At 47.9% G+C, this 26082-nt stretch overlaps 1 protein-coding gene across 1 annotated transcript in view; it reads left to right on the top strand.

Moving 5' to 3' along the window:
• Positions 1 to 296: 296 nt before the first annotated feature.
• wfdc1 (WAP four-disulfide core domain 1) overlaps positions 297 to 26082 on the top strand; it is a 51510-nt gene continuing 25724 nt past the window's right edge. The window contains exons 1-2 of the mRNA XM_072517908.1: positions 297 to 744; positions 24268 to 24463. Coding sequence (XP_072374009.1) covers positions 625 to 744; positions 24268 to 24463 — 316 coding nt within the window. The 5' untranslated portion in view covers positions 297 to 624. The remainder of the gene's footprint in view (positions 745 to 24267; positions 24464 to 26082) is intronic.

The following is a 26082-nucleotide window of genomic DNA, read 5'->3' as shown; positions in this document are numbered from 1 at the left end:
GCTCTTGTGTTTGACACTGCCGACAAACTCTGATCTCATTTGTAATCTTTGTTTCTCTGTAACACCCCCCCCCCCCCCCCCGCCCCATGCTAAGAGTTGCTTCTCTTTACCACAACCAAATCCACTTTTAATTCTACTGGAATATAAAATATTCGATGCCTGAGATTTTAAATTTGGGACTGAAGTTTTACTGTCGCTTTGCCAAAATGGTTTTATTATTCCCATATGTCAGCTGCTTTATTGGGAGTTTTACTGACACGTGTCAGCTGAACAGCTGTGGGTGGGTGGGGGTCCAGGATTTCCCAGGAGCTGGGGAATTGTACAGTTCAGCTCACCCTTCTCCTGGATAAGCTGCAGCTTGAGAACACGCTTGCAGCACATCTAAAAATATCTGGCTAATATTAGGGTAGCTGCAGTTTGGCGCGAGGAGAGGGCGAGGCGTGAATATCTGATCCAAAACAAAAAGAAACTGGAGAAGTCTTCGCCGGTACGACCTGGATCAACTCGCTGCAGCAACACTTTCCCCGATTTTGTTGCCGCTGCGAGAGTGTCTGCCTGAGCTGCTGCTGCTTTTCTCTGTCTTCGCCCAGCGCCGTCCCGAGCGGGTGGGAGGACAACTCTGCCATGGGTCGCTCTGGAAGTTTGCAGGGAAGTTTTCTGACCGCTGCCCTCCTCTGCTGCCTGGCACTGCAGCCCGTGCCCGGATTTACCAAGAGTGTTCGTGCGAAAGGAGACAAATACGATGTGAGTGCTGTTGCTCAAAGGGTGGGTTGTGTGTGTGTGTGGGGGGGGGGGGGGGGAGGCGGAGGGGATACTGAAAGGCTATTCCAAACCAGCATTTCGCAGTCGAAGAGGTAGCGAGCCCCTTTTAATCCCTGGCACATGTTGCTGGGGTTGGATCCCTTCAGACAGGAGGTGAACTGCTAACTAACGCTGTCAGGTCATAAATTTAACTGTGGACGGAGAGTAGCCCACTCGTTTGCTGCTTTGCACAGGGCGTTAGCTGCGATGCTTTGAAAAGTACACGTCCTGTCCCAGCCAAGCCTGGAGGGCTGGTGCAAATGCTGACAGGAGAAGTTGCTGGATTCATCTGAACTGTCTGGATACATAGAAATCCTGTCGCTTTTGGGTCGGATTGATCCAGCGAGCAGCGAAACGGAACGGGGTCACTTTGAGAGACTTTTGAGACAAGTAGACTATTCCAAGCAGACGCATATATTAGCCGACAGGGGGACGGTAGTCGGGGTGCGCTCGTATGTGTGTGTAAAATGTGTGTCTGAGTAAAGTGTGAGTGTAAAGTGTGTAAAGTATTTGTGTGTAAAATGTGGGTGTGTGTAGTGTGTGCCTATGTGTAAAATGTGTGAAGTGTGTGTACATTGTGTGCTGTGTGTGTGTGCCTATGATTAAAATGTGTGTGAAGTGTGTGTGTACATTGTGCGAAGTGTGTGTGCACATTGTGTGTAGTGTGTGAGCGTGCTAATGTGTAAAATGTGTGTGAAGTGTGTATGTAAAGTGTGTGTACATTGTGTGTAAAGTGTGTGCCTATGCATCAAATGCGTTTGTGAAGTGTGTGTACATTGTGTGTAGTGTGTGTACATATGTGTAGAATGAGTGAGTGAAGTGTGTGTAAAGTGTGTGTGTGCCTGTGTAAAATGTGTGTGGAAAGTGTGTACATTGTGTGTGTGTGTGCCTATGTGTAAAATGTGTGTGAAGCATGTGTGTAAAGTGTGTGTGTACATTGTGTGTACTGTGTGTGTGTGCCTATGTGTAAAACGTGTGTGTGAAGTATATGTAGTGTGTAAAGTGTGTAAAATGTGTGTGTTTATTGTGTGTGTAAAATGTGTGTGAAGTGTGTGTTTGTAAAATGTGTGTGTGTAAAGTGTATGTAAAATGTGTGTGATTAATGTGTGTGTAAAATATGTGTGTGTAAAGTCTGTGGTGTGTATGTGCAGTGTATGTGTGCGGGGGGACTTCGCAGAAATAGCCAGATTGGCTGGTGCCCTGGGAGAGAGGGAGCACACATGGACAATCCATACGCAGTGCCTACACAGGGAAGCCAGCCTTGCCATTCACTGCTAGTGACCATCCCAATTAACACGCAATTCAACTATGCCCAACTCTTAAAGTTGTCCTTTGCCTGGCAAGACCTCAGTGCTCTCAAAGCATGATGTCAGCTAACTTTGTCACACGACAAAAGGACACTGTGGATTTTATAATTAGGACACAACAGCCGTTTAATCCGAGTTCATCTGCAGAAGACTTATCATTTCTGCAGGTTTTCAAAAAAAAGTATAAGATTGAAAATGAACAGGAGACCTCTGCGCACAAAGAAAGCGAGGGACGCAATCAAGGGCCAAACAAGTTTCAAATCCTGCGGAATGCGCGCACATCATTACTAACTGGGTAAAAACCCACAGCGCCAGTAATGTTTGGAATAATACATCTCCTACATACTCATTACCGAGGATTGAATTTTATCTTAAACCTGAATTTCTCACATTTAGATGCTTTGGAAAGCAAACCCCCCACAGGCTTCCTGATGTGAACCCGCTCCACAGTTTAATGACTATCTAGAAGGACAGTTTTTGATGGCCAGTGTTTGTAACGAGCTACATCCCGGCGGTGGATTATAATCAGCTTTCAAACTCACCATCACTCAGGGAGAAGTATTCTGTTTGTTCTCTTTTGAAAAATGATCCGTGGAATGTGAAGCAGCCTTTTAGCGTTATGTTATGTCACTTATGTTTATTAGTCTTTGCTTTTAATTTGTGTGAGTTATAACTTCACTGACAAGGGAAATAATAGTCTTTTAGGAAATAAATGAATGGATGCGATTAGTGTTTTTCATAGAATGAGGACGGAAAAACTTGGTGCTAACAATGCAATAGTCAACATGGAGCTGATTGAGTGAGGACGATGTAAAAGTAGAAGTACAAGGGTTGGCAACACGATTAGATCCATAGAATCCCTGCAGTGCAGAAGGAGTCCATTTGGCCCATTGAGTCTGCACCAATCCTCCGAAAGAGCACTCCCTACCTGGGCCCCCCCCCCCCCCCCATATCCCCGTAACTCCGCACGTTGACCATGGCGCATCCGCCTATCTGCACATCTTTGGACTGTGGAATGAAACCAGAGGAAACCCATGCAGACATGGGGAAGAAATGCAAACTCCAAGATGTAAAGGTTGAGCACAAGGTTGGTACCAGATAACACAACTAGATCCATAAAATCCCTACAGTGCAGACGGCGGCCATTCAGCCCATCAAATCCTCCGAAACAGCACTCTCTACCTAGGCCCACTCCGCCGCCCTATCCCCGTGTCCCTGCCCATTAATCATCGCCATTCCACCTAACCTGCACATCATTGGACACTAAGGGGCAATTTAGTATGGCCAACCAACTAACCTATAAATCCATTTCAAATTGCAGCATCTCTATTAAATCTTGCATTCTCCAATGCTTTGCTTCTGTTTGTCCATTTGGGAAGGACTGCCCCTGGCATAGTTCCATTCCTCTATAGTCACAGTCAGGAAATCACATGAAATGGCTCAGCTTCCTGCCCCATTACCCCTGTAGTAACTCCATGATCTAACATTTGCCCCTTCCTATTTCTGACCTCCTAGCTGCTCCTGAATACGAAGGATGGCATAGTCACAATGTCACTGGACCCGTAATCCAGAGGCATGCTCACACTCTGCGGACATGGATTCAGATCCCACCATGGCAGCCTGAGGAATTGGAATTTGACGAATAAATCTGGAATTAACGAAAAGAGTCACAGTGACCATGAAACTATCATCAATTATTTCACAGGCTTTGAAATCCACTGCCCTTGTCCAGGTCCACAACAATGTGGTTGACACTTAAGTTTCCTGTGAAATGGCCCAGCAAGTCACTCAGTTCAAGTGAAATTAGGCATTCTCAGCAAATTCTGACCTTTTCCAGTGATATCTGCATCCTGTAAAAGAATAAAGAAAAAATATTATCAGAAAACCATGCCAAGTGCTACATATACACTGACATCATAAAGACCCCTCCATTAGATTTGATTTGTCGCGTTGCTTGCCTGACATCCAGCCTTGGAGGAGGAGAAAATTCCTCCAATTAAATATTGGAAAGATCTTCTGTCCTCAGTGTAAACTGTATTTCTGCCAGTGATTATCCTCCTTGGCAACTGCCTGACGCTGGGCTAGACTGTTGAGAGGCGACCTGATAGAGGTCTACAAGTTTATGAGTGGCATGGACAGAGTGGGTAGTCAGATGTCTTTCCTAGGGTCGGAGAGTCAAGTACTAGGGGACATAGGTTTAAAGTGTGTGGAGAAAAGTTTAGAACAGATGTGCGAGGGATGTTTATTACACAGAGGGCGGTAAATATTTGGAATGCGCTGCTTTGGAGGTGGTGGGAGCAGGTACGATAGCGGCATTTAAGGGGCATCTAGACAAATATATGAATAGGGTGGGAATGGAAGGGTACGGCCTCTGTAAGTGCATACGGTTTTAGTTTAGGCAGGTACTATGGTCAGTGCAGGCTTGGAGGGCCAAAGGGCCTGTTCCTGTGCTTTATTGTCCCTTGTTCATAGTGTCCTGACATGCTATCCTCTCTATTACCAAGTCTGCAAGCTGTTGCCACCTCCATAATACTGCTCATCCCTCTCCTTGCCTCAGCCTACTCTCGATCACCAGCAAAGTGATCGAGCATTTCTTCAGAAACAACCTGCCAGGCTCACTCGGCTCCTAACATCATTCCAGCCTTGGATGAAATGTGGACAAAAGAGCGGAAGTCGAGGTGAGGCGAGAGTGGACTGCCCTTAACATCAAGGCACACTTGACTGATTGTGGCATCAAAGAACCCGAGTAAAACTGGTGTCAATGGGAAACAGGGGGCAAGCTTGCCATTGGTTGGAGCCATACCTAGTACACAGGAAAATGGTCTGGTTGCTGGAGATCCATCATCTCAGTCCCAGGACATCACTTCAAGAGTGTCTTGGAAAAGATATTTATTTACTGAGGGACTATAGTGGTGTGGATATATTGGAAAAGCTGGCTACTTACTGAGGGACTATAGTGGTTTGGATAAATTGGAAAAGATGGCTATTTACTGAGGGACTATAGTGGCTTGGATAAATTGGAAAAGTTGGCTACTGGACTGCCGGTTGCGGCTATGCGGAGCTAAGTCGCACATTCGGCAGCTCCCGCTAAAAACGGACTTTTGGGCTCTTTTTAGGGCCCGTAACGGCGCTTGTTCGATGTTTCCCGGGTGGGAAGGGGACAGCAACATTCCCCCGATAGTGTATGGATTGGACCAGGAGTGGGGCGATTTAAAAAGTGGCATTGAAGCAAAGAAAGGTGCGAGGGAGGAGGACCAAGTTGCGGCGGGCGGAGACCAGGCAGCGTGGAGGCAGAGGGCGCAAGAGCAGCAGGAGCTTCTCCAGCGCTGTTTTAAGGAACTGAAAGCTGAGCTGCTGGAGCCAATGAAGGCTTCAATCGATAAGCTGCTGGAGACCCAGACGGCCCAAGGGGCGGTGATCCGGGAGGTCCAGCAGAAGGTCCCGGAGAATGAGGACGAGATCCTGGGCCTGGTGGTGAAGGTGGAGGCGCACGAGGCGCTCCACAAGAAATGGCAGGCGAGGTTCGAGGAGATGGAGAACCGGTCGAGGCGGAAAAACCTGCGGATCCTGGGTCTCCCGGAGGGGCTGGAGGGTTCGGACGTGGGGGCCTACGTGGTCACCATGCTGAATTCGCTGATGGGAGCAGGGGCCTTTCAGGGGCCCTTGGAGCTGGTCGGGGCCCACCGAGTGCTGGCGAGGAGGCCCAAGCCCAGCGAGCCGCCGCGGGCGGTGCTGGTGCGGTTCCACCGGTTTGCTGATCGAGAGTGTGTGTTAAGGTGGGCCAAGAAGGAGCGGAGCAGCGAGTGGGAGAACGCGGAGGTCCGGATCTACCAGGATTGGAGCGCGGAGGTGGCGAAGAAGAGGGCCGGTTACAACCGGGCGAAGGCAGTGCTGCACAGGAAGGGGCTGAAGTTCGGTATGCTGTAGCCGGCGCGTCTGTGGGTCACCTATAAGGATCAACACCATATTTTCGAGACTCCGGAGGAGGCGTGGGCCTTTGTTCAGGCTGAAAAACTGGACTCAGACTAAGGGTCGGGGATGAGGGGTCGCGGTGGAGGGATGGTTGGGGATTGTTGGGTTGTGTTTCGAGGGGGGGTTCTTTGTTTTTTGGGGGTTGATTGGGCATTGTTTTAATTAGGTCCGCCGGGCGGGCTCGTTGGGTGGGGGGGTAGGTAAACTTCTTGGGGGGTTAATGGTCGGTAGGGGAGATGGGGCCCCGTGGGGGGGGGGAGAGGCCTGAGTTGGGGGTAGTGGGACCGGGCCTGGAAAGGGTGCTGCGCCAGGGGAGGCGGGGCCGGGCGAGTGGAAAGCGCGGGCTTTTTTTCCTCGCGTTTAGGACTGAAGGGGCGGGGCCAGAGCTGGGAAGCGCGGGCTTTTTCTCCCGCGCTGGGCGTGGAATAGATGTGATCCCGCAGATGGACAGAGGTGGGAGGAGAAGTTCCACACTGGGGGGGGGGGGGGGGGGTCAGTGGAGCGGCGGGAGTGGCCGGGGTCAGCAGGAGTCAGCTGACTTACGGGAGTGCAATGGGGGGAGAAATTCAGCGATGGGGGGGACCTAGCTCGGAAGGTGGGGGGGGGGTTGCTGCTGGAATGGCCAAGGGGGAGCTGGAGTTGGTAGAGAAGGATGGGGTGGGGGTCTGCCGCTGTGGTGAACGGGCCGTGCGGGGGGCGCGGGCACGTGGCTGGCCTAGGAAGGGCTATGGCTAGTCGGCGGGGGAGAAGGGTGAGTAGCCCCCTGATCCGACTGATAACCAGGAATGTAAGGGGACTGAATGGGCCGGTCAAGCGGGCCCGGGTGTTCGCGCACCTGAAGGGGCTGAAGGTGGATGTGGCCATGCTTCAGGAGACACACCTGAGGGTGGCGGATCAGGTAAGGTTGAGAAAGGGGTGGGTAGGGCAGGTGTTTCATTCGGGTTTGGATGCAAAAAATCGGGGGGTGGCGGTCTTGGTGGGGAAGAGAATGTCGTTCGAAGCGTTGAGCATTGTGGCAGACAATGGCGGTAGGTATGTGATGGTAAGTGGCAATCTGCAGGGGGAGCGGGTGGTGTTGGTCAATGTATATGCCCCGAACTGGGACGATGCGGGGTTCATGCGGCGTATGCTGGGCCGGATTCCGGACCTGGAGACAGGGGGCCTGATAATGGGGGGGTGGATTTCAGCACGGTGCTGGACCCGGCACTGGATCGCTCTAGGTCTAGGACGGGCAGGAGGCCGGCGGCGGCCAAGGTGCTGAGGGGGTTTATGGACCAAATGGGAGGGGTGGATCCATGGAGGTTTGCGAGGCTGGGGGCCAGGGAATTTTCATTCTTCTCCCATGTTCACAATGCCTACTCCCGGATTGACTTTTTTGTCATGAGCAGGGCGCTGACTCCGAGGGTGGAGGATACAGAGTACTCGGCGATAGCCATTTCTGATCATGCTCCGCACTGGGTGGGACCAACGCCCGCTGTGACGCCTAGAGGTGGGGTTGCTGGCGGACGAGGAGGTGAGCGGGCAGGTCCGGAAGTGTATAGAGAGGTACCTGGAGGCTAATGACAATGGGGAGGTGCAAGTAGGGGTGGTCTGGGAGGCGCTGAAGGCGGTGGTCAGAGGAGAGCTGATCTCCATTAGGGCACACAAGGAGAGGGGGGAGAGGAGAGAGAGGGAGAGGTTGGTGGGGGAGATGGTGAGGGTTGATAGGAGGTACGTGGAGGCCCCGGAGGAGGGATTGTTTAGGGAGCGGCGTAGCCTCCAGGCTGAGTTCAATTTGTTGACCACCAGGAAGGCGGAGGCGCAGTGGAGGAAGGCGCAGGGGGCGGTATATGAATACGGAGAAAAGGCGAGCCGTATGCTGGTGCACCAGCTTCGGAAGCGAGAGGCAGCTAGGGAGATCGGGGGAGTTAGGGATGGAGGAGGGAACACGGTGCGAAGTGCGGTGGGTATCAATGGGGTCTTCAGGGACTTTTACGAGGAACTGTACCGGTCTGAGCCCCCACTGGAAGAGGGAGGGATGGGTCGCTTCCTGGACCGGCTGAGGTTTCCGAGAGTGGAGGAGGGGCAGGTGGCGGGGTTGGGGGCGCCGGTTGGGTTGGAGGAGATGGTCAAAGGGATAGGGAACATGCAGGCGGGAAGGCACCGGGGCCGGATGGGTTCCCGGTTGAATTTTACAAGAAGTATGCGGACCTGCTGGGCCCGCTGTTGGTAAGGACCTTTAACGAGGTAAGGGAAGGGGGGGCTCTGCCCCCGACGATGTCTAGAGCGCTGATTTCCCTGATCCTGAAACGGGACAAGGATCCCCTACAGTGTGGGTCATAAAGGCCGATCTCACTCTTAAATGGAGATGCAAAGTTGCTGGCAAAGATTTTGGCCATGAGGATAGAGGACTGTGTGCCGCAGGTCATACACGAGGATCAGACGGGGTTCGTGAAAGGGAGGCAGTTGAATACCAATGTACAGAGGCTGTTGAATGTTATAATGATGCCGGCAATGGAAGGGGAGGCGGAGATAGTGGCGGCGATGGATGCGGAGAAGGCCTTTGATAGGGTGGAGTGGGGGTACCTGTGGGAGGTGTTGAAAAGCTTCGGGTTCGGGGAGGGGTTCGTCAGGTGGGTGAGGCTGTTGTATGAGGCCCCGGTGGCGGGTGTGGCCATGAACAGAAGGAGATCAGAGTATTTCCGGCTACACCGGGGACGAGGCAGGGGTGTCCCCTGTCCCCCCTGCTCTTTGTACTGACGATTGAACCCCTGGCCATGGCATTGAGGGAGTCGGGGAACTGGGGGGCTGGTGCGGGGCGGGAGGAGCATCGGGTGTCGCTCTATGCGGATGATTTGCTGCTATATGTGGCGGACCCGGTGGGGGGAATGCCAGAGTTGATGAGGATCCTGAGGGAGTTTGGAGATTTCTCTGGGTACAAGATTAATATGGGGAAGAGCAAGTTGTTCGTAGTGCACCCAGGGGACCAGGAGAGGGGGATTGGTGAGCTCCCGCTAAAAAGGGCGGAGAGGAGTTTCAGGTACCTGTGGGTCCAGATGACTAGGAGCTGGGGGGGCCCTACATAAGCTTAACTTCACGAGGCTGGTGGAGCAGATGGAGGAGGAGTTTAAGAGGTGGGATGTGCTGCCACTCTCCCTGGCGGGTAGAGTGCAGTCAGTTAAAATGACGGTGCTTCCGAGGTTTTTGTTCCTGTTCCAATGCCTCCCCATCCTGATCCCTAGGGCCTTCTTCAGGCAGGTTAACAGGAGCGCTATGGGGTTTGTGTGGGCGCAGAAGACCCGAGGATGAGAAGGGTGTTCCTGGAGCTCCCCAGGGATGGGGAGGGGTTGGCGCTGCCTAACCTCTGTGTGTATTATAGGGCTGCCAACGTGGCAATGGTGTGTAAGTGGGTGATGGAGGGGGATGAGGTGACATGGCACGAGCCTGAAGGCACTGGTGATGGCGCCGCTGCCGCTTCCTCCAACGAGGGATACCACGAGCCCGGTGGTGGCGGCTACCCTCAGAATTTGGGGGCAATGGAGACGTCACAGGGGGAGGTGGGGCCTCGGTGTGGTCCCCAATTCGGGGGAACCACCGGTTTGTCCCGGGGAGGATGGGGCAGAGGGTTCCTGAGCTGGCACAGGGCAGGTATTAGAAGGATGGGGGATCTGTTTGTGGACGGGAAGTTTGCGAGCCTGGGTGAGCTGGAGGAGAAGTTTGGGCTCCCCCCGGGGAACACCTTCAGATATATGCAGGTAAGGGCGTTTGTTCGGCGGCAGGTGGTGGAGTTCCCACACGGGGTCCAGGACAGGGTGCTGTCGGGGCTGTGGGTTGGAAAGGGAAGGATCTCGGCAACGTAATAGGTGATGCAGGAGGAAGAGGAGGCCTCGGTGGACGAGCTAAAGGGTAAGTGGGAGGAGGAGTTGGGTGAGGAGATTGACGACGGGATGTGGGCGGATGCCCTGGGGAGGGTGAACTCTTCCTTTTCTTGCGCGAGGCTCAGCCTCATACAATTTAAGGTGCTGCATAGGGCTCACATGACCGGGACAAGGATCAGCCGGTTCTTTGGGTGCGAGGACAGGTGTGTTAGGTGCTCAGGCAGCCCAGCAAATCACACCCACATGTTCTGGGCATGCCCAGCGCTGGAGGACTTTTGGAAGGGTGTAGCGAGGACGGTGTCGAGGGTGGTAGGATCCAGGGTCAAGCCAGGCTGGGGGCTCGCAATATTTGGGGTTGCAGAGGAACCGGGAGTGCAGGAGGTGAAAGAGGCCGGAATTCTGGCCTTTGCGTCCCTGGTAGCCCGGCGAAGGATTCTTCTTCAGTGGAAAGATACAAGGCCCCCAAGTGTGGAATCCTGGATCAGCGATATGGCAGGGTTCATTAAATTGGAGAGGATTAAATTCGCCTTAAGGGGATCGTACAAGGGTTCTTCAGGCGGTGGTAACCGTTCTTATACTTCCTGGCAGAACGTTAGAAGATGGTCAGCAGCGGCAGCAACCCGGGGGGGGGGGGGGGGGGGGGGGGGGCGGGGGGGGTTGGTTTGTTTTTCTTGAGTGGACGGGTGTTTTTGCCTTTGTGTTGATGAAGGCTGTTAATTTATTATTTATGTATATGGGGGGGGGGTTGTTCTTTTCTTTCTGTATTTTGTTGGTGATATTTTGTGAAAATCTGAATAAAAATAATTTTTTGTTAAAAAGGAAAAGTTGGCTACTTACTGAGGGACTATAGTGGTTTGGATAGATTGGAAAAGATGTCTACTTACAGAGGGACTATAGGTTTGTAGATTCCTTAATGAGAAGATTGAGAGCAGATTTGATATTGTGAGTAGAAAAGTCAAGTACAAGAGGACACGGATTTCAAGTAATTGGCAAAAAAAAAACAAAGGCAACAGGATTGAAAAACCTTTAATGCAGCAAGTTCCTGGAATCTTTGTTTTAAAGCGTGGCGAAGGCAGTATCAATTGTGGCTTTTGACAGGGAATTTGTGAAGTACCTGAAGGAAAAATATTTGCAATGTTATGGCTAAAGGGAGGGGGGCCTAACTAAAATGCTCTTGCAAGGAGCAGGCATGGGCCAAACAGGCTGAATCACTTTCTTGTGGTGTAACCATTCAGTGGTTTAGTACAGGGTTCTACCTTGGATACAGGTGACATAATAGATAGGCTGAGGAGCATTGGTCTGGATGCACTCCATAGAACAGTGAACTTGCATGCCTGTCTCATTGTGGCAACGGATGTGGACTTGGAAAACCAAATAACGTTTTTTTCTTGATTTGTCCCTTTGATAAATCTATTGATAGAAACTTGAATACAATTTGCTCCAAGACTTCTTGAAGCCACCCCTGACATACATAGGTAGATGTGCAGGAGTTCAGATCATGGCCATTTTTAAGTGAAAAGACCAGAGTCCAAGTTTTCACTGAGTTGAATATTGTCGATCAGTGAGTTTCAATTTGCATTATTAAAAAGGAGAGACTTTCATAGTGTTGCTTAGGGACTGCATGGTAGAGAGCTGAACCTTCAGATCAAAGCATGGATCTATCAGAGGTGTAATATGTCTGGTGCATTTCTTTCCAGAGGAAAGGACTATCCTGTATCGTTTATGTCATTCTGAAGCCTGCAGTTGCCTGAATTGCATTTTCGGAATCTGTAATAACAACCTGCACTTAAATGTTTTACTACATATGTGAGTACAAAGGACAGTTCAGTAACAATTTGATTTAAAAGTACTATTTATATCCTTTAAAATTGTGACTGTCAGAAGCTTCCTGGAAATATACTAAGAACGGCTGAGGTCAAAGTAGATAGAAACCATGGGCAATTACTATAAATGTAAACTATCTACTCTTGGAGAAATTTAGTGTAGCAATTTTCTATTAATCTCATTTGTTTGCTTGGTAATTTCTCTTGTTCCCCCCCCCCCCCCCCCACCTCGCCCCGTTGCAGTTAGATTTAAAAAGGTACAAGCTATATACACAACCTGTAAGCAGTGCGAAAACAGAGCAAAGAGATGACATTAATTGTGCGCTATTGACATGACCTCGGGTGTTCGTCTGGTTGTTCTTGCAGAAGCATTTTCAATAAATATTGGAAAGTGACTTCTGCGATTAAAATGGTCATGGTGGAGTTTTATTTGGTGGAACTGGGCAGGCTGAGAAGGGAAGCAGATGATGGAGCCTTCCTGTCAGGGGTCCACCTATTTTCATTATGGGCCATGTGTGACATGCACATGTATTGTAATTATTCAAGTGACTAAGTTGCGTCACTCTGAATATTCTGTTATCTCGAACGGTGGAGCAGGCTCAAAGGACTGAATGTCTCACTCCTGCTCCTCAGCCCTATCCGTTACAGCATTGGGAACCGATAATAATAATTTGCTCCTGCTGTCCAATGTTGCAGTGACGGTGGAGAAAGAGAGGGAGGTGATTGGTTATAATTAATTTTGGCAAATAACTTTAACCAGCAATATAGGTTGGCAGCAACCGCTTAAACCCTCCTACCCCCGATCAGTTGAATACTGATGCTGATGGGGTGTCATTTTCACAACCAATCTGTGATGAAACGACAAATGTCATGAAACGACATTTCATGAAACTGTTTCTGGAAGACCATTTTAATTACATGTATAGTTGATGCCCTGCCTGTAGCTTCCATTATTCTCTACAATACATCTTCCAGGTAAACCAAACATGCCTTTATCCAGTTTGTGTTGACCTCTGATCTGTCTGGCTTTCTAAGTATTTATTTGAGCTCTAATTATTTCCTTTGATAATATTCCGATAATTGTCAAAAATGTTTAAGCTAAACTAAATAGTTGCTAATTATGTGGATTTCCTCCTTTATGAACAGAAGTGTAACAATTTGCCTGCAGTCCTGTGACATATATTCTCTCAAAAGAATTTTGAAAATATCTCGGTTAGTCCCTCTTACTTCCACGCTAATTGTACTTGGCTGCTAATGACTGTAAAACAACAGATGTCAATTTTAAGATCTTTTAAGTGTAGAATAATTTATTGAGCAGTTTTATGCCTATTATAGACCAAAAATTAGACTTTAGAGGTGTTGCTGGTGGTTAGACAAACTTCAATCACAATGGTCTCCCAAAGATAGCAGATACATTAAATTAACCCCCAAACCAACATGTCTCAATGCCCTTAGAAACATAAGAACGTAGACCCGATCAACACTTCGTATCCCTTGGGCCAGTCACATACTTCACACGTCACAGACTTGTTATGGCGCAGAAGAGGCCATTTGGCCCATCGTTTCTGCACGTGCTTTTCAAATAAGTATCATGATCTAGTGCCATTCCCCTGCTTTTTCCCCAAACCCCTGCACATTGTTTCTATTCAAATAATCATCAAATTCTCTCACTTTTTGTCTTTTGGATCATTCAACAGACCTGTTTGTCAAAAATGTATCTGTCACCCCCTTACAATTTATAAAATCCTGGACTTCCTCCCTGGATAGACTATTCCACATATTCACGATCCACTACATGATGTTACATCTTTTCTTGTTTAAACTGAGGTTAATCGCGCGATTCAGCGGACTCAAGTTAAAGTCCAGTTTTGGGTGCTTTTGGCAGGGGGTTTTGCGATGGTTACGTTGGCGAGATTGCGGCACATATTCAATGAAAATGAGCCCCCACGAGATTCTTTTTAAAAAAATTTAGAGTACCCAATTCATTTTTTCCAATTAAAGGGCAATTTAGCGTGTCCAATCCACCTACCCTGCACATCTTTGGGTTGTGGGGGCGAAACCCACGCAAACACGGGGAGAATGTGCAAACTCCACACAGACAGTGTGGAGACTTTAGAGCCGGGATCGAACCTGGGACCTCAGCGCCGTGAGGCAGCAGGGCTAACCCACTGCGCCACCATGCTGCCCAAACAGATTCTTGTGAGTACTGGCCCCACCGCGATCTGATTCGCCTGACTCATTCCTCAGCAGCTTGCCGCGAACAAGGGAGGGCTGTTTTTAAATGCTCCCTCAGCACTCACTACCAGTCAACATACAAGCATGCCAGCGTGAAGGCCTGTTCTTTGTTTAGGGATGCTGGCCTCACAAGGCTTCTCAATGCTGTGGATGGGAGGCGGGGCACCTTGTTCCCCTGAGGGGGTCGGTAGACAAGCAGCAGGGTCAGCAATGCGGCCTGGGGGGCAATGGCTGTCAGTTTGGGCAACATGACCAGGAGGACCACCATCGAATGTTGGAAGACCAACGACCTCCACTGAGCTGTAAGGGTAAGTTACTACCACTCTCCTTGCATCAGTTACGCCTACTGCCCCTCAAGTTCCTACCACCCCATCCTCCAACACCCCCCTCCCCTCCCTACACCCCCCTCCCCCAATCGACTGGCTGACACCTCGCACATTCCCCACATCCAATCTTGGTGCTTGTTCCTCAGAGCCCCTGGCATCCACCAGCTCAACCTCTTCCTGTCCAGGTACAGTGCCCACACATGCCACCTACTATAGACCCTCCAACCCATCAAGCATGCAACTCACAATGCCTCTTTGCCCCGCAAAAGAAGATAGTCCATAATAAATGGGAAAGGGCCAAGGCGGTGGGAGGAATCCCAGAGATTCTAGTCCATACCCCCTATTACGCACAGACTCTGGAAATCGCAGGATTACCCAAAGAGTTTCAATACCCAAGGGCAGCATGGTAGCACAGTGGTTAGCACTTTTGCTTCACAGCTGCAGGATCCCACGTTTGATTCCCGGCTTGGGTCACTGTCTGTGTGGAGTCTGCACATTCTCCCCGTGTCTGCGTTGGTTTCCGCCGGGTGCTCCGCTTTCCTCCCACAGTCCAAAGATGTGCAGGTTATGTGGATTGGCCATGATAAAATTGCCCTCAGTGTCCAAAATGTTGGGTGGGGTTGTGGGGTGGGTGGAGTTGTGGGCTTGGGTAGGGTGCCCTTTCCAAGGGCTGGTGCAGACTTGATGGGCCGAATGGCCTCCTTCTGCACTGTAAATTCTATGATGAGAGAGCAGTCACCGACAGTGAGGTCGGCCTTCGCCAGGGAGGTAAGATCTGCTGCCTCTTCACCCAGATGGCCTGTTTCAAGTGAATTGTTCATGTCAGACAAAATGATTCGGCCGTCTCACTGACCACATGTCAGTTGTCTCGCAGGATCACCATCTGATAAGGCCGGGCCATCTGGAGACAACCCCCCCCCCCCCCCCCCCACCCCACCCCCCGCCACCCAAAAGAACACCTCGGAGGACAGCTCCGAGGAGACTACAGGCGAGGGGTCAAAGTTGTCACCCGCACCTTCCACCAATGCAGAGACACACACCTCAATGGACGACAGTAATGGCCTCTTCCGCTTTTTGCCCGGCGTGGCGCAATCCGCGCCGGGCACAACATGGACGCTGACTTGCGCCCTGAATACATATTTCATTGGCTGGACTTTTCAACTCCAGTGGGGGTTAAAATGGAGGATATCTGAATGGCTGCCCATTATATTCCCTACCCGGTTTCCCTTTCCATTGATGTCATCTTTTTTACAGCCGTGTCGAAGTTTAAAGTGCTGGGTTTATCTTAATATTGAATAATATTGACTAATATTTTGTTGTGGCACTTCTGATAACAGCACAGTGAGGGAAGCGCTGTATCTGCTTTCTGAATGGACAGGGTAGCTCCTTCACAATCAGATTGAAGGACTGAAAAAAAAACTGCAGAAGGGTGTGTAAATTAGTGCCATTGAGATCAATGGAATTGAGGCCACAATCAGATCACCCACAATCCTATCAAACGGAAAAGCAGGCTGAAGGGGCCGAATATACTCCTCTTTCTAAATGGTATGTTTGTATGTAGATGCTGGAAATACTCCGCACACCAAGCTGCATAGAATCTTAGAAAACCTACAGTGTAGAAGGAGGCCATTTGGCCCATCGAGTCTATACTGACCCTCTGAAAGAGCACCTTAACTACGCCCACTCCCCCATCCTATCCCTGTAACCCATAACACCAACTAACCTTTGGCCACTACAGGCAATGTATCATGTCCAATCCACCTAACCTGCACATCTTTGGACTGTGGGAGGAAGCCGGAGCATCTGGAGGAAACCCATGCAGACACAGGGAGAACGTACAAACTCCAGACAGTCATCTGAGGCCGGAATTGAACACGGGTCCCTGAGGCTGTGAGGCAGCAGTGATAACCACTGTGCCACCGTGCATCTGTGCAGAGAAAGACTTTGGATTACAGAAAAGGAAAGTGAAAATTCTAAAATTAATATCTTAACAAGTTTCAGAGAAACGTATACCTGAAGGAATGAGACTCCACACTGAAAAAAGTCAATTCTCAGAGCCAGATAAGTTGATTGGCAGTAATTGACAACAGTCATAACGTTTAAAGAATACTTGTGCTTGGAATGCCAAGATTTAACTTTCTTTGGTAAATTTAGTTCGATTCTACCAAAACATAGAGCAACGTCATGGCATTTAGTACAAATCAGTGATAATTGCTGTTTTTGTGAATCAAATGTGCAATTGTACAACTAGTAAGACAGAGAATTTACATTGTAATTCTTTCAGGTGTGTCAGTAAGATGTGATGGCCATGTTCAACATAGGCCAGGGCGTTCCTGCCCTGCCATAGCCGGTTTTCCCATGGAGGGTGCGGCGATCCATTTAAATCCCCATTGACTTTGGTGCACCCTGAAAATTCTGCCCAGGGGCAGAGGGATGAGGGGGAGGGGGGTTGGGAAATCGCACTGATACTTTTTGTTCTAATTATATGAATTGTTAATTATCAGTGGATGAATAGAAGCAAATCCATTTTCGTCTCTGCCTTTGAAAACGTGTTAAATTAAAGTTCTTGCAACAGCCACTGAATTTAAAGTAACATCCAAATAACCCACAGCAAATTGAATGCCTTGTATAATAATAGGAGTCCTTTGATAATGTGTATCGTAGATCATGCCAGACACTAACTTTTATTCCTGAAAATAACTTATCTTTGATGATTGCAGTGTTGCGCTGAAATGCTGGGTTTCTGTTTAGGAAATCTTGAAATGCTGCAGCATGCTGGCCTCATTCATCCTTTCTCCAAAGGAAATGCCGCTAATCATTGCCACTCAAGCATTCAGTTTCCTCCATTCCTTCCTGCGGCTCCTCACTTGGCTCCTGAAATGCAACTTTTCAATTCGAAAGTTTTGAAAGGGTGCAGGGTTGAACCACAAAGTCCGTAGTTCAGAGCCGGGGGAGTCACCACTTCACAACAACCAAAAACTTTGTATTCTCCCTGGGTAATTAAGAATTACAGAGCTCTTTTGAATTCTAATTGTTCAGTCGCATACTTGCCTGAATAACAGCAGTCACTGTAGTCTAAGAATAACTCATCTTGTGAAGTCCTTTGAGAGGTTTCTGCTACAGTTAGGGCTACTTCACAATATGCTTTGCTCACACATACTGCTACAGTTTGCTTCCTTGGATCACACTATGTATCAACTGAAATTTAACCCGATAGTGGTGATTTTAAGTCCCTGTGCCAGTGAGAAGATTCTCCGACACCCATTAGCAATTTTCCCATGCACAGTCACGCCATTCTCCAATGATTAAAAGGCATTTTGCAAAATGATGGGCAGATTTGGTGGTTTCCCTGCCAATGGGGCAAGGATCCCAATAGCAACATCGATTTGTAAGTTTCAATCCCCTTGTGAAAATGTCTGTGATGGTGCTGCCACAGATTGGGCGATGATCAGGTGTGCGCGAGTGGTAGAATGTTTGCCATAGGTGACTTTGACGTCACCTAGACCTCATTTAACTTTCAGATGTGATGTATTATCATAGAACCATAGAATTTAAATTGCAGAAGGAGGCCATTCAGCCCATCGTGTCGGCACCAGTGCTTGGACAGAGCACCCTATCCCTGTACCCCTCTACCCTATCCCTGTAACCCACTAACCCCACCTAACTTTTTGGACACCAAGGGGCAATTTAACATGGCCAATCCACCTAACCTGCACATCTTTGGACTGTGGTAGGAAACCGATTCACCTAGAGAAAACCCACGCATACACGGGGAGAACGTGCAAACTCCACACAGACAGATACCTGAGGCCGGAATTGAACCCGAGTCCCTGGAGCTGTGAGGCAGCAGTGCTAACCACTGTGCCACCGTGCCGCCCTAAACTTTTATTTATTGAGATACACATTGCATGCTATGCACCTCAAACAAACTTTCAACCTGCTCCTTTACCCATGCCTCCCACTGGATGTTTTTGTTTATCTACCGTGATGGGATTTGAGAACCCCAGAACATTGCTCTCAGGTTTACCAATTCAGTGACCTATGCCACTGAGCCATATAATGGTGACTAATCATCCTAGTTTGAGCAGAAATAGATCAGTTGCCTTTCGATGTGGTGCTGAACATATAAAGTTCCCATTTCCTGTTGGCCAGTATGACTTGTCCATAAGAGGCGGCTCCTTTACTGATGAGGCTGCGCCATAGGTCGCGGACCTGTGTGAAATTCCCCCATATCGCAAGGCAATGTTGAAATTCTTAGTGAGACCTTCACTGTCTCTGTGAAGTGTTTTTTCCCCCAATCTTCTTTGTGAACATTTCCCTTCAATTAACTCCACAGTGGAAGAGATTTATTTTAGCAAGTGCTTATTTCGACATTGTAGCCATTGCCCATCTTATCGAAGCTTTCCTCAGCAATGTGTGGATGCTATGCCTGTCAGGAGAAAATCTCAGTACCAGGCTCCTTGCCTTGCCATTCGATCATGTAGTTTCTGTATGCAGGTCATGTGAATGTGGTGTAGCTTGTTTGCATGCTTGGAATAAACGGTCCACAATCTCACAAGCAACACGATTGTGAGAAGGACAACCACGTTGTGCTTCGTTTCTTTGGGGGACTAACTCCTCTTCACCCCAAGACAGTTTTTCATAGCTTTCCTCCAGCAAAATATGCTTCCTCTCATGAGTGAGTACAGACTAGGGGGCATAGTTTTAAAATTACATTTTTTAAACATTATTTTCCCAGTCATGAAATATTCTTTATAATATTCTCAATCCAAATTCAATTAGGCAAAAGATTATAATTAACCGTGTATCTATTAAGACCGATAATAGGAGGCAATTAAAATTAGAGTTTTCAAACTGAGCTCATTCATTTCATGGAACAGTGATTAAAGATAAATGTATCAGCAGGCTCCTTGCAGGAAATCTGCATTTGAAAGATTGACCGTCAGAAAATGTGCTGTTGCCCAACTGATACCTCTGTCTGAACATTGTGGTTTTAAAGTTGACCAAAGTCTTGTGCTTTGACAAGTTCAGCCGTCCAGTAAAGTTGTTTTGTACCCGTTGCATGTGGTTTATATGAAATTTTAATTCCTTATGCGGAACCGGGCATCTTTTTGGTGTATCAAGATGTTGGTAAGATCATGCACGTACGCGGTACATACCATTGATCTCTCAACAAATTTGTGCAGTGGTTTATACCATGTCAGTGCAGAGAACAGCCCGTTTCCCTGCCTCCTACCCACCCCCGCCTCCTAACATGGGCTGTGAGAAAATTCTCAGAATTCCCAATTTTGAGATGGGTGAATGTTTAGTGAAGTGACCTTTGCAGATACCACTGGTCTTTCAGTCCCTTATTTAAGTGACTATCTGTTACATCTATTCAATGAGAATTGGTGGGCTTTTTGATTGTGTGAGACAAACCTCCCATTTGCTTGCCTGGCACCCAGATTCACATCGTCAACCACTGCTACCTGGATAGCATTCATGAGTAGGAATGTTCGCTGATGCCTCAACAGTGCAGTCTGTTGTGTCGTGCCCCTAATTCAATCTGGGCTGAGATAAGTCAACTCCAGCAGAACACGAAACTTCAATGAGTTTTCAACGGTCACTCGGACTCAGGACTTTTGGGCCTAATTGGCCACACAGCTTATTTTAGTTATAACTTAGTTTCTGATTACCTTGTAGCATGTTTGGGAGAAAATTGATGACTTTTGATCTAGGTTTCCCAAAACCTTCCACCACTGAGTCCTTTTCGGATTCCTTGTAAGACTATTTGGCATGAATTGATTGCCAGGGTGAGTTAACAAGCCCATTATCATCAAATCAGGCAATTACCAAAAGGATAAACGGCAAACTAGCTGGACTTTGTTCTTTTTTTTGTGCCTACTAATTCTTATGTTCCTACCAACTGTTATAGCAGAAACCTTGCATTTGTGCATTTTTTGCCTCTTTTTCTCCCACTGTTAACAGTGTGGTACTCTCGGATTGCAGCTTAATGTTGATTATTTTCCTGCGATTCCACAAATGTGCAAATATGATGGCAGGGTGAGGCATAAACAGCTTTCAAAAACACAAATGCAACACCAAAAGAGCTCCCCTTGGGAATGGAATTCAATCGAGTTTATATCTACTTGTTTCCTGGAACTTAAGTGGGAGAGCAGTGAAAACGTCCGGACAAGCAACAAGCATTCTTTTTTCAAAACTTATTTTCTCAAGCTGTCTGCGGTTCTATCGCCGGAGTTGTAATTGGAATAAGCCTGTGGTAAATCACCTACCCACCTCCTCCCGCTCTGCCTCTGATGCACAACTCGATGTGTGAGTCCAAAACTCACTATTGCAATGTTTTCTCCTGCCCAAGTCTGAGATGTCATCTGTATAACAGCAGGAATCGCTGGGGTTGTGGCAGTGTTAGAGTGGGAGCCGTAACTTGTTAAATGGGGCCACCTGCAGGAACGGGAAAGTCACTGCCATTTTGCTCTATTAATGAACTCCAGTTTAAAGTGCTGAACATTGCATAGAAAGCGGAACTGATCAGATAACAATTTCTAGCCCAAAGAATAGCAATAATAATAATAATACAAAAAAAGACAACAATTCAAGTCAACTAGATGCTTCTCTATTTTTCCCCACTTGGTGGGAGCATTAAGCATTCCCAAATCTCTCATTTATTATTTCCAACAAGTTGCATTCAGCAACTTGATGTTTCTTAACTTGTTGCCTTATCCCACTTTGGGTTTTGAGAGCCTGGAGGGTCATTTTTCTGAAAAGAAAAATCTATTGAAAAGCTGCTGCTCCCCTGGTTGCGAAATCCTAAATCTGCCCATCAAGATTTACAGGAAATGTGCAAGTTAATTGGATCATAATTTTAAATTTCATAAAGTAAAACGCTATGGATGTTCTGAATCTGAAATCTGCTGGAAAACACAGCCAATTGTGCAACATCTGTGGAGGGATCAACAGAATTAACGGACTGAACTTTTCCTGGCCGCTTTGGGAAATCGTTCTGTGCTGAGCGCTGCCAATTTACATACTTTTGGAGGTCCTGCTGGCATTTTGCGGCCTGCCAATTGTGCAGACCACTCGCTCCATGGAGGAGGCGTACATGTGCAGGCTGGGGGGCGATTGGAGCTCGAGGTTTCCTGCTGCAGAGAGGAAGGATTGGTCAGTTTGCCAACTCTCCAAGTTTCATCTGGAATCTCCAGGAATTGACGATTAATCTCCAGGAAACAGCTGGGGGAAAAAAAATCATAAGGACATTACAAAGGAAATCCCTTCTTAATTTTTTCTGAACTCTTGGGATCGAACCCCTTGCAAACCTCAGGTGAGCGCTAATCAGTACGGTACCCATTTATGGTGCTTGGGGGTGTGGTCTTCCCAGAGGACCTGAGGCCCTCAGGAGGTTGCCCTCTGGGCAGGGCAGCATCCTGACACTCGTGGCATCCTGGCAGGGGCATTGCCAGCCTGGCATTTCTCCCGTGCCAAGGATTGGGCCTGGTGGTGTCCTGCCCTTGTGAGGTGCAGGGGGTCTGAGCACCCCCTTATAGGTGAGTTGGGGCTTTGTTGGGGTGGGGGGGGGGGGTCGAGAAATCGGGACACCGTTTTTAAATGCCATCCTGATCTCCCCGTCTGGCGAGCGGAGCTCCTCAGTGCAGGAAACGGGACTATTGCGACCTCGACGGGGCCCCAGATTGCACAAAGTCCTGTTAGATAGCATGGTGTTTCTCGGCACTGCGAGCGCCAGGAAATACCTGGCTAAACGCGCTCGACACAAGACTCTGTTGCAATTCAGTTAGGTCAGGCCCATAATCACAGTTCGAAACCTGAGGCAATGGTAAGGTTTGGACCCTGGTCAAACACTTCTACTAGAGGAGGTACCGACAAGATTGACTCCTCTGAATTCTTCATTTCTATTTGCATTCCTGAGGATGTCTCCATGGGGAGTTGCCCTCGCAATCCCCTCCCTGCCTCCGAGGCCACAGCTCTCCTTGTGGGGCTGTCAAGGCTTTGGAACTGCCAGCCCTCTGATTACTGCTGGCAACATTGGGAACCCACCCACCATCCTGAATAGGACACCAAGCACAGAGGTGGCAAATTAGGAGGCCGCTTAGGGAGCATCCGTCCACTGGTCTCACGGCAAATGTGGACTCAAATCCCCAATTGGCTCTGGCATGAGGCTCCCAAAGACAGTGGGAAAATCCAGCCCAACGACTCTGGTCATTGACTGAACTGGAAAATGTGCAAGTTGAACAGCTTTTAAGCAAGTATTGAACCAGAGAAGACAGTTCTGCAAGAGGGTGGGGGGGCAGAAGCGACTAAATTACAAAGAGAAAGATGGTGCAGGCAGAAGGAGGTGAATAAAACGTTCAGATTTGGGCTCATCCTCAATTTTGACATTTTTCTTCGGGAATGGCACGACAATAACCAAACTTGGACAAACCACATAGATCCAATTTTGAGCACCGATGGCAGATAAGTACCGTAATAGTCATAATAAAGAGACCATCACAATAAAGGTATTATTGTAACCTCAAACAATTTGTTTTTATCCTTTCTTTATGCTCGTAGTTAATTTATTTTGTATCTAAATGTGTTGGTGCCATGAAGTCCCTCCAAGTGGACCACACAGTATATCCAGCTGCTTCTGACAAAGTGCATGTGGTACCTGGGGGTGAGCGATACGGAGAGATGGCGGCGTAATGGTGGTGTCACTGAACTAATAATCCAGAGACCCAGTCTGAAGTTCAGGGCCACATGAGTTCAAATCCCACCATTTCAACTGGTGGAATTTGAATCTGGAATATAAAGCTAGTCTCGGTAATGATCGTGCTTACCCAGCATGCTGTGGTGCAGCCCCAACAACAGTATGTCACCCCACCGATGGGTGAACTATCCTTGATCCCTCCAGTGGCTGCAGCCTTCCTTGTCCCTGGTGATTCACTGAATGCAGTTGCTACTTCCACACCAGCTTCCAAGGTACGCAGCGTGCCGGGATCTGAGCTGGTGACAGCGTCAGGTAAAGTGATGGGTTCTCTTTGTGCTCTGCTGTTGTGTGCTTGTTCTTGCACTATCACCTTTCGTCCTCCTCCCCTCTGCCTGGGCGTGATAGTCCAACTAAAGCTACAATCGGGTCAGGTAAATGTTCATACTGCCTACCTCCACAGCCATGGGGGTGGGCAGCTTGTAAATCATGATCCACGTGCTCCCAAACCAGCATAAAGCAATTTCTAGCTCTTTTACGCCTTGTTTGCAATGTACAGCACTTTGACATGACAGTATGTTGTAGTGGTGAGACTCCTATTGCCCATCTACATTCCATGATCCAACATGCAAGTCGACCTGTTTCAAAACCCTCTCTTCTTGACAGGAAGGTGGGCTGCAGTTACTCCTGTCATGCCAAAGTAAAAGGATAGGAATGATATATGAATTAATTTAGTGTGTGTGTATATGCACAAGGGCCAAAAAATGAAAAAGTGGCTCAGAATTATGATAACCATTTTAGTAGGCACAGATGGGGCTGAAGTTCCAGTGTGGCACACAAATGCTACATTGGTTAAGGTGCCCTCCTGAAACAGATATTAGGCCCATTATCTATTTCCACTCTGAAGCCTAAAGTTCCCTTTGATGCACAATCAATTACACAAAGACGAGAGTAGAATGTAATCGAGGCTTTATTACACTAAGATGTGTGACCTCCTACAGCAGCTGGTGAAATGGCTGCTGTATGGGGAGCACACCTAGGTACCGCGATACCCCTAATATAGCCCACCACACTTACAAAGAAGAAATGTTCGTTGCAAATACCACTGGAATTGCAAAAAGAGGCAACTTTGTAAGATATATATTTCTGGCTGCAAACAAAATAGCAGCAACATGGCAAACTAGTGCAATAATGTCGGCAACAAAATACTTTTGAGCTGGTTAATAGATGTTTTTAAAATCTTTTACACAGGACTATGAGTATCAGCTGGTTTCATATTCATCACAATACCAGAAGAATGATCGCTGTCCTCCTCCTCCACAAGCTTTGCCAGACAGAGCCTGTGAGGTTCCCAGCTGCAGGTCGGACTCTGAATGTGAAAGGCACAAACGCTGCTGTTACAACGGGTGTATTTATGCTTGTTTGGAATCTGTAAAGCCACCACCAGGTACACTTGATCTTTGCAAGATTCTGTGACTCTTCTTCGCTGCATTGTTAATGGAGCATGGTATTTAATCATAAATAAAGCACAATTGACTTCAAAGCCTCTTAATCCCACTTACTAATTGTTCCGAGCCATAACACATTTTTCCTTTTCCCACATTGGCTGGGTAAGGAATGTACTCCCAACTCTCTGCCTCTCCCACTGCTTGGCAATTTGTCAATAGGCCTGTCCACATTGTGTAAGCTTGATTTGCTTGCTCAATTTTCCTTCAGTTGAGGGCCACCTTTTCTTGTCTCCTTCTCCCCCATGCTCACACAAGATTTGGTACTTGCCATGTGGGCGGCACAGTAGCACAGTGGTTAGCACTGTTGCCACACAGTGCCAGGGGCCCCTGTTCGATTCCCGGCTTGGGTCACTGTCTGTGCGGAGTCTGCACGTTCTCCCCGTGTCTTCGTGGGTTTCCTCCGGGTGCTCCAGGTTCCTCCAACAAGTCCCAAAAGACATGCTTGTTAGGTGATTTGGACATTCTGAATTATCCCTCTGTGTACCCGAACAGGGGCTTTTCACAGTAACTTCATTGCAGTGTTAATGTAAGCCTACTTGTGACACAAATAAAATTATTATTATGTGGAAGTAGGAAAAAAGGAATGTTAATCAAAAATTTGCTCGTATTTTCAATCTCAAATATCAATACAGCATGCGAAACATTCAGCAAAATAAAGATTTTAGCTTCCAGATATCAAACCAGTAGAATGTAGTTTCTATAAAATATTTGTTCTGGATTGCATCATGTGGGATTTCTTCAGGTTTGTGGAGAGGCTGAAGTATGTGAAGGTGAGGAGGATACGATAAGAATGACTGGATTTGAGGGCCAGCGCGGTGGTGCAGTGGTGGCACTGCAGCCTCACGGCGCCGAGGTCCCAGGTTCGATCCCGGCTCTGGGTCACTGTCCGTGTGGAGTTTGCACATTCTCCCCGTGTGTGCATGGGTTTCACCCCCACAACCCAAAGATGTGCAGGGTAGGTGGATTGGCCATACTAAATTGCCCCTTAATTGGAAAAAATTAATTGGGTACACTAAATTTATTTTTAAAAAAGAATAACTGGATTTTGCAATCTAAACTTTCAAATAATTAACATGATTTCCTTGTAGCCTCTTAAGTGAATGTATTCTAATCTTGGAAATGTAGGAGTTGATCTTTCATAGGAAGAATATTCATCATTGATAAAGATCATAATAATAATCTTTATTGTCACAAGTAGGCTTACATTAACACTGCAGTGAAGTTACTGTGAAAACCCCCCAGTTGCCACACTCCTGTTCAGGATCATAGTGGCTATCTTCAGCCTTTTGAAGTATGGAAAAAAGCAACAGGCTTGGGATGACATGAGAATGTCTTGCTGCCTTTACTGGAAAAACAAAAAACTGCAATAACTTACAGAAATGGAAGCAGGGATTACCGGAGACAGATGTTTGTACACTCCTCACTCTCACTCTCTCTATGTGTCTCTCTCTCTCATGTACCAATACAAATGATGGGTTCCAATAACAAGCAAAAATACTTTTTGATGGAAAAGAGAAATGATGTGAATACTGAGGCCCCAACTGATTACACAAAATTA

The sequence above is a fragment of the Scyliorhinus torazame genome, chromosome 10 (genome assembly GCF_047496885.1).
Source record: "Scyliorhinus torazame isolate Kashiwa2021f chromosome 10, sScyTor2.1, whole genome shotgun sequence".
In the NCBI taxonomy this organism is placed as follows: domain Eukaryota; kingdom Metazoa; phylum Chordata; class Chondrichthyes; order Carcharhiniformes; family Scyliorhinidae; genus Scyliorhinus; species Scyliorhinus torazame.
This window is presented reverse-complemented; position numbering and strand designations above follow the sequence as displayed.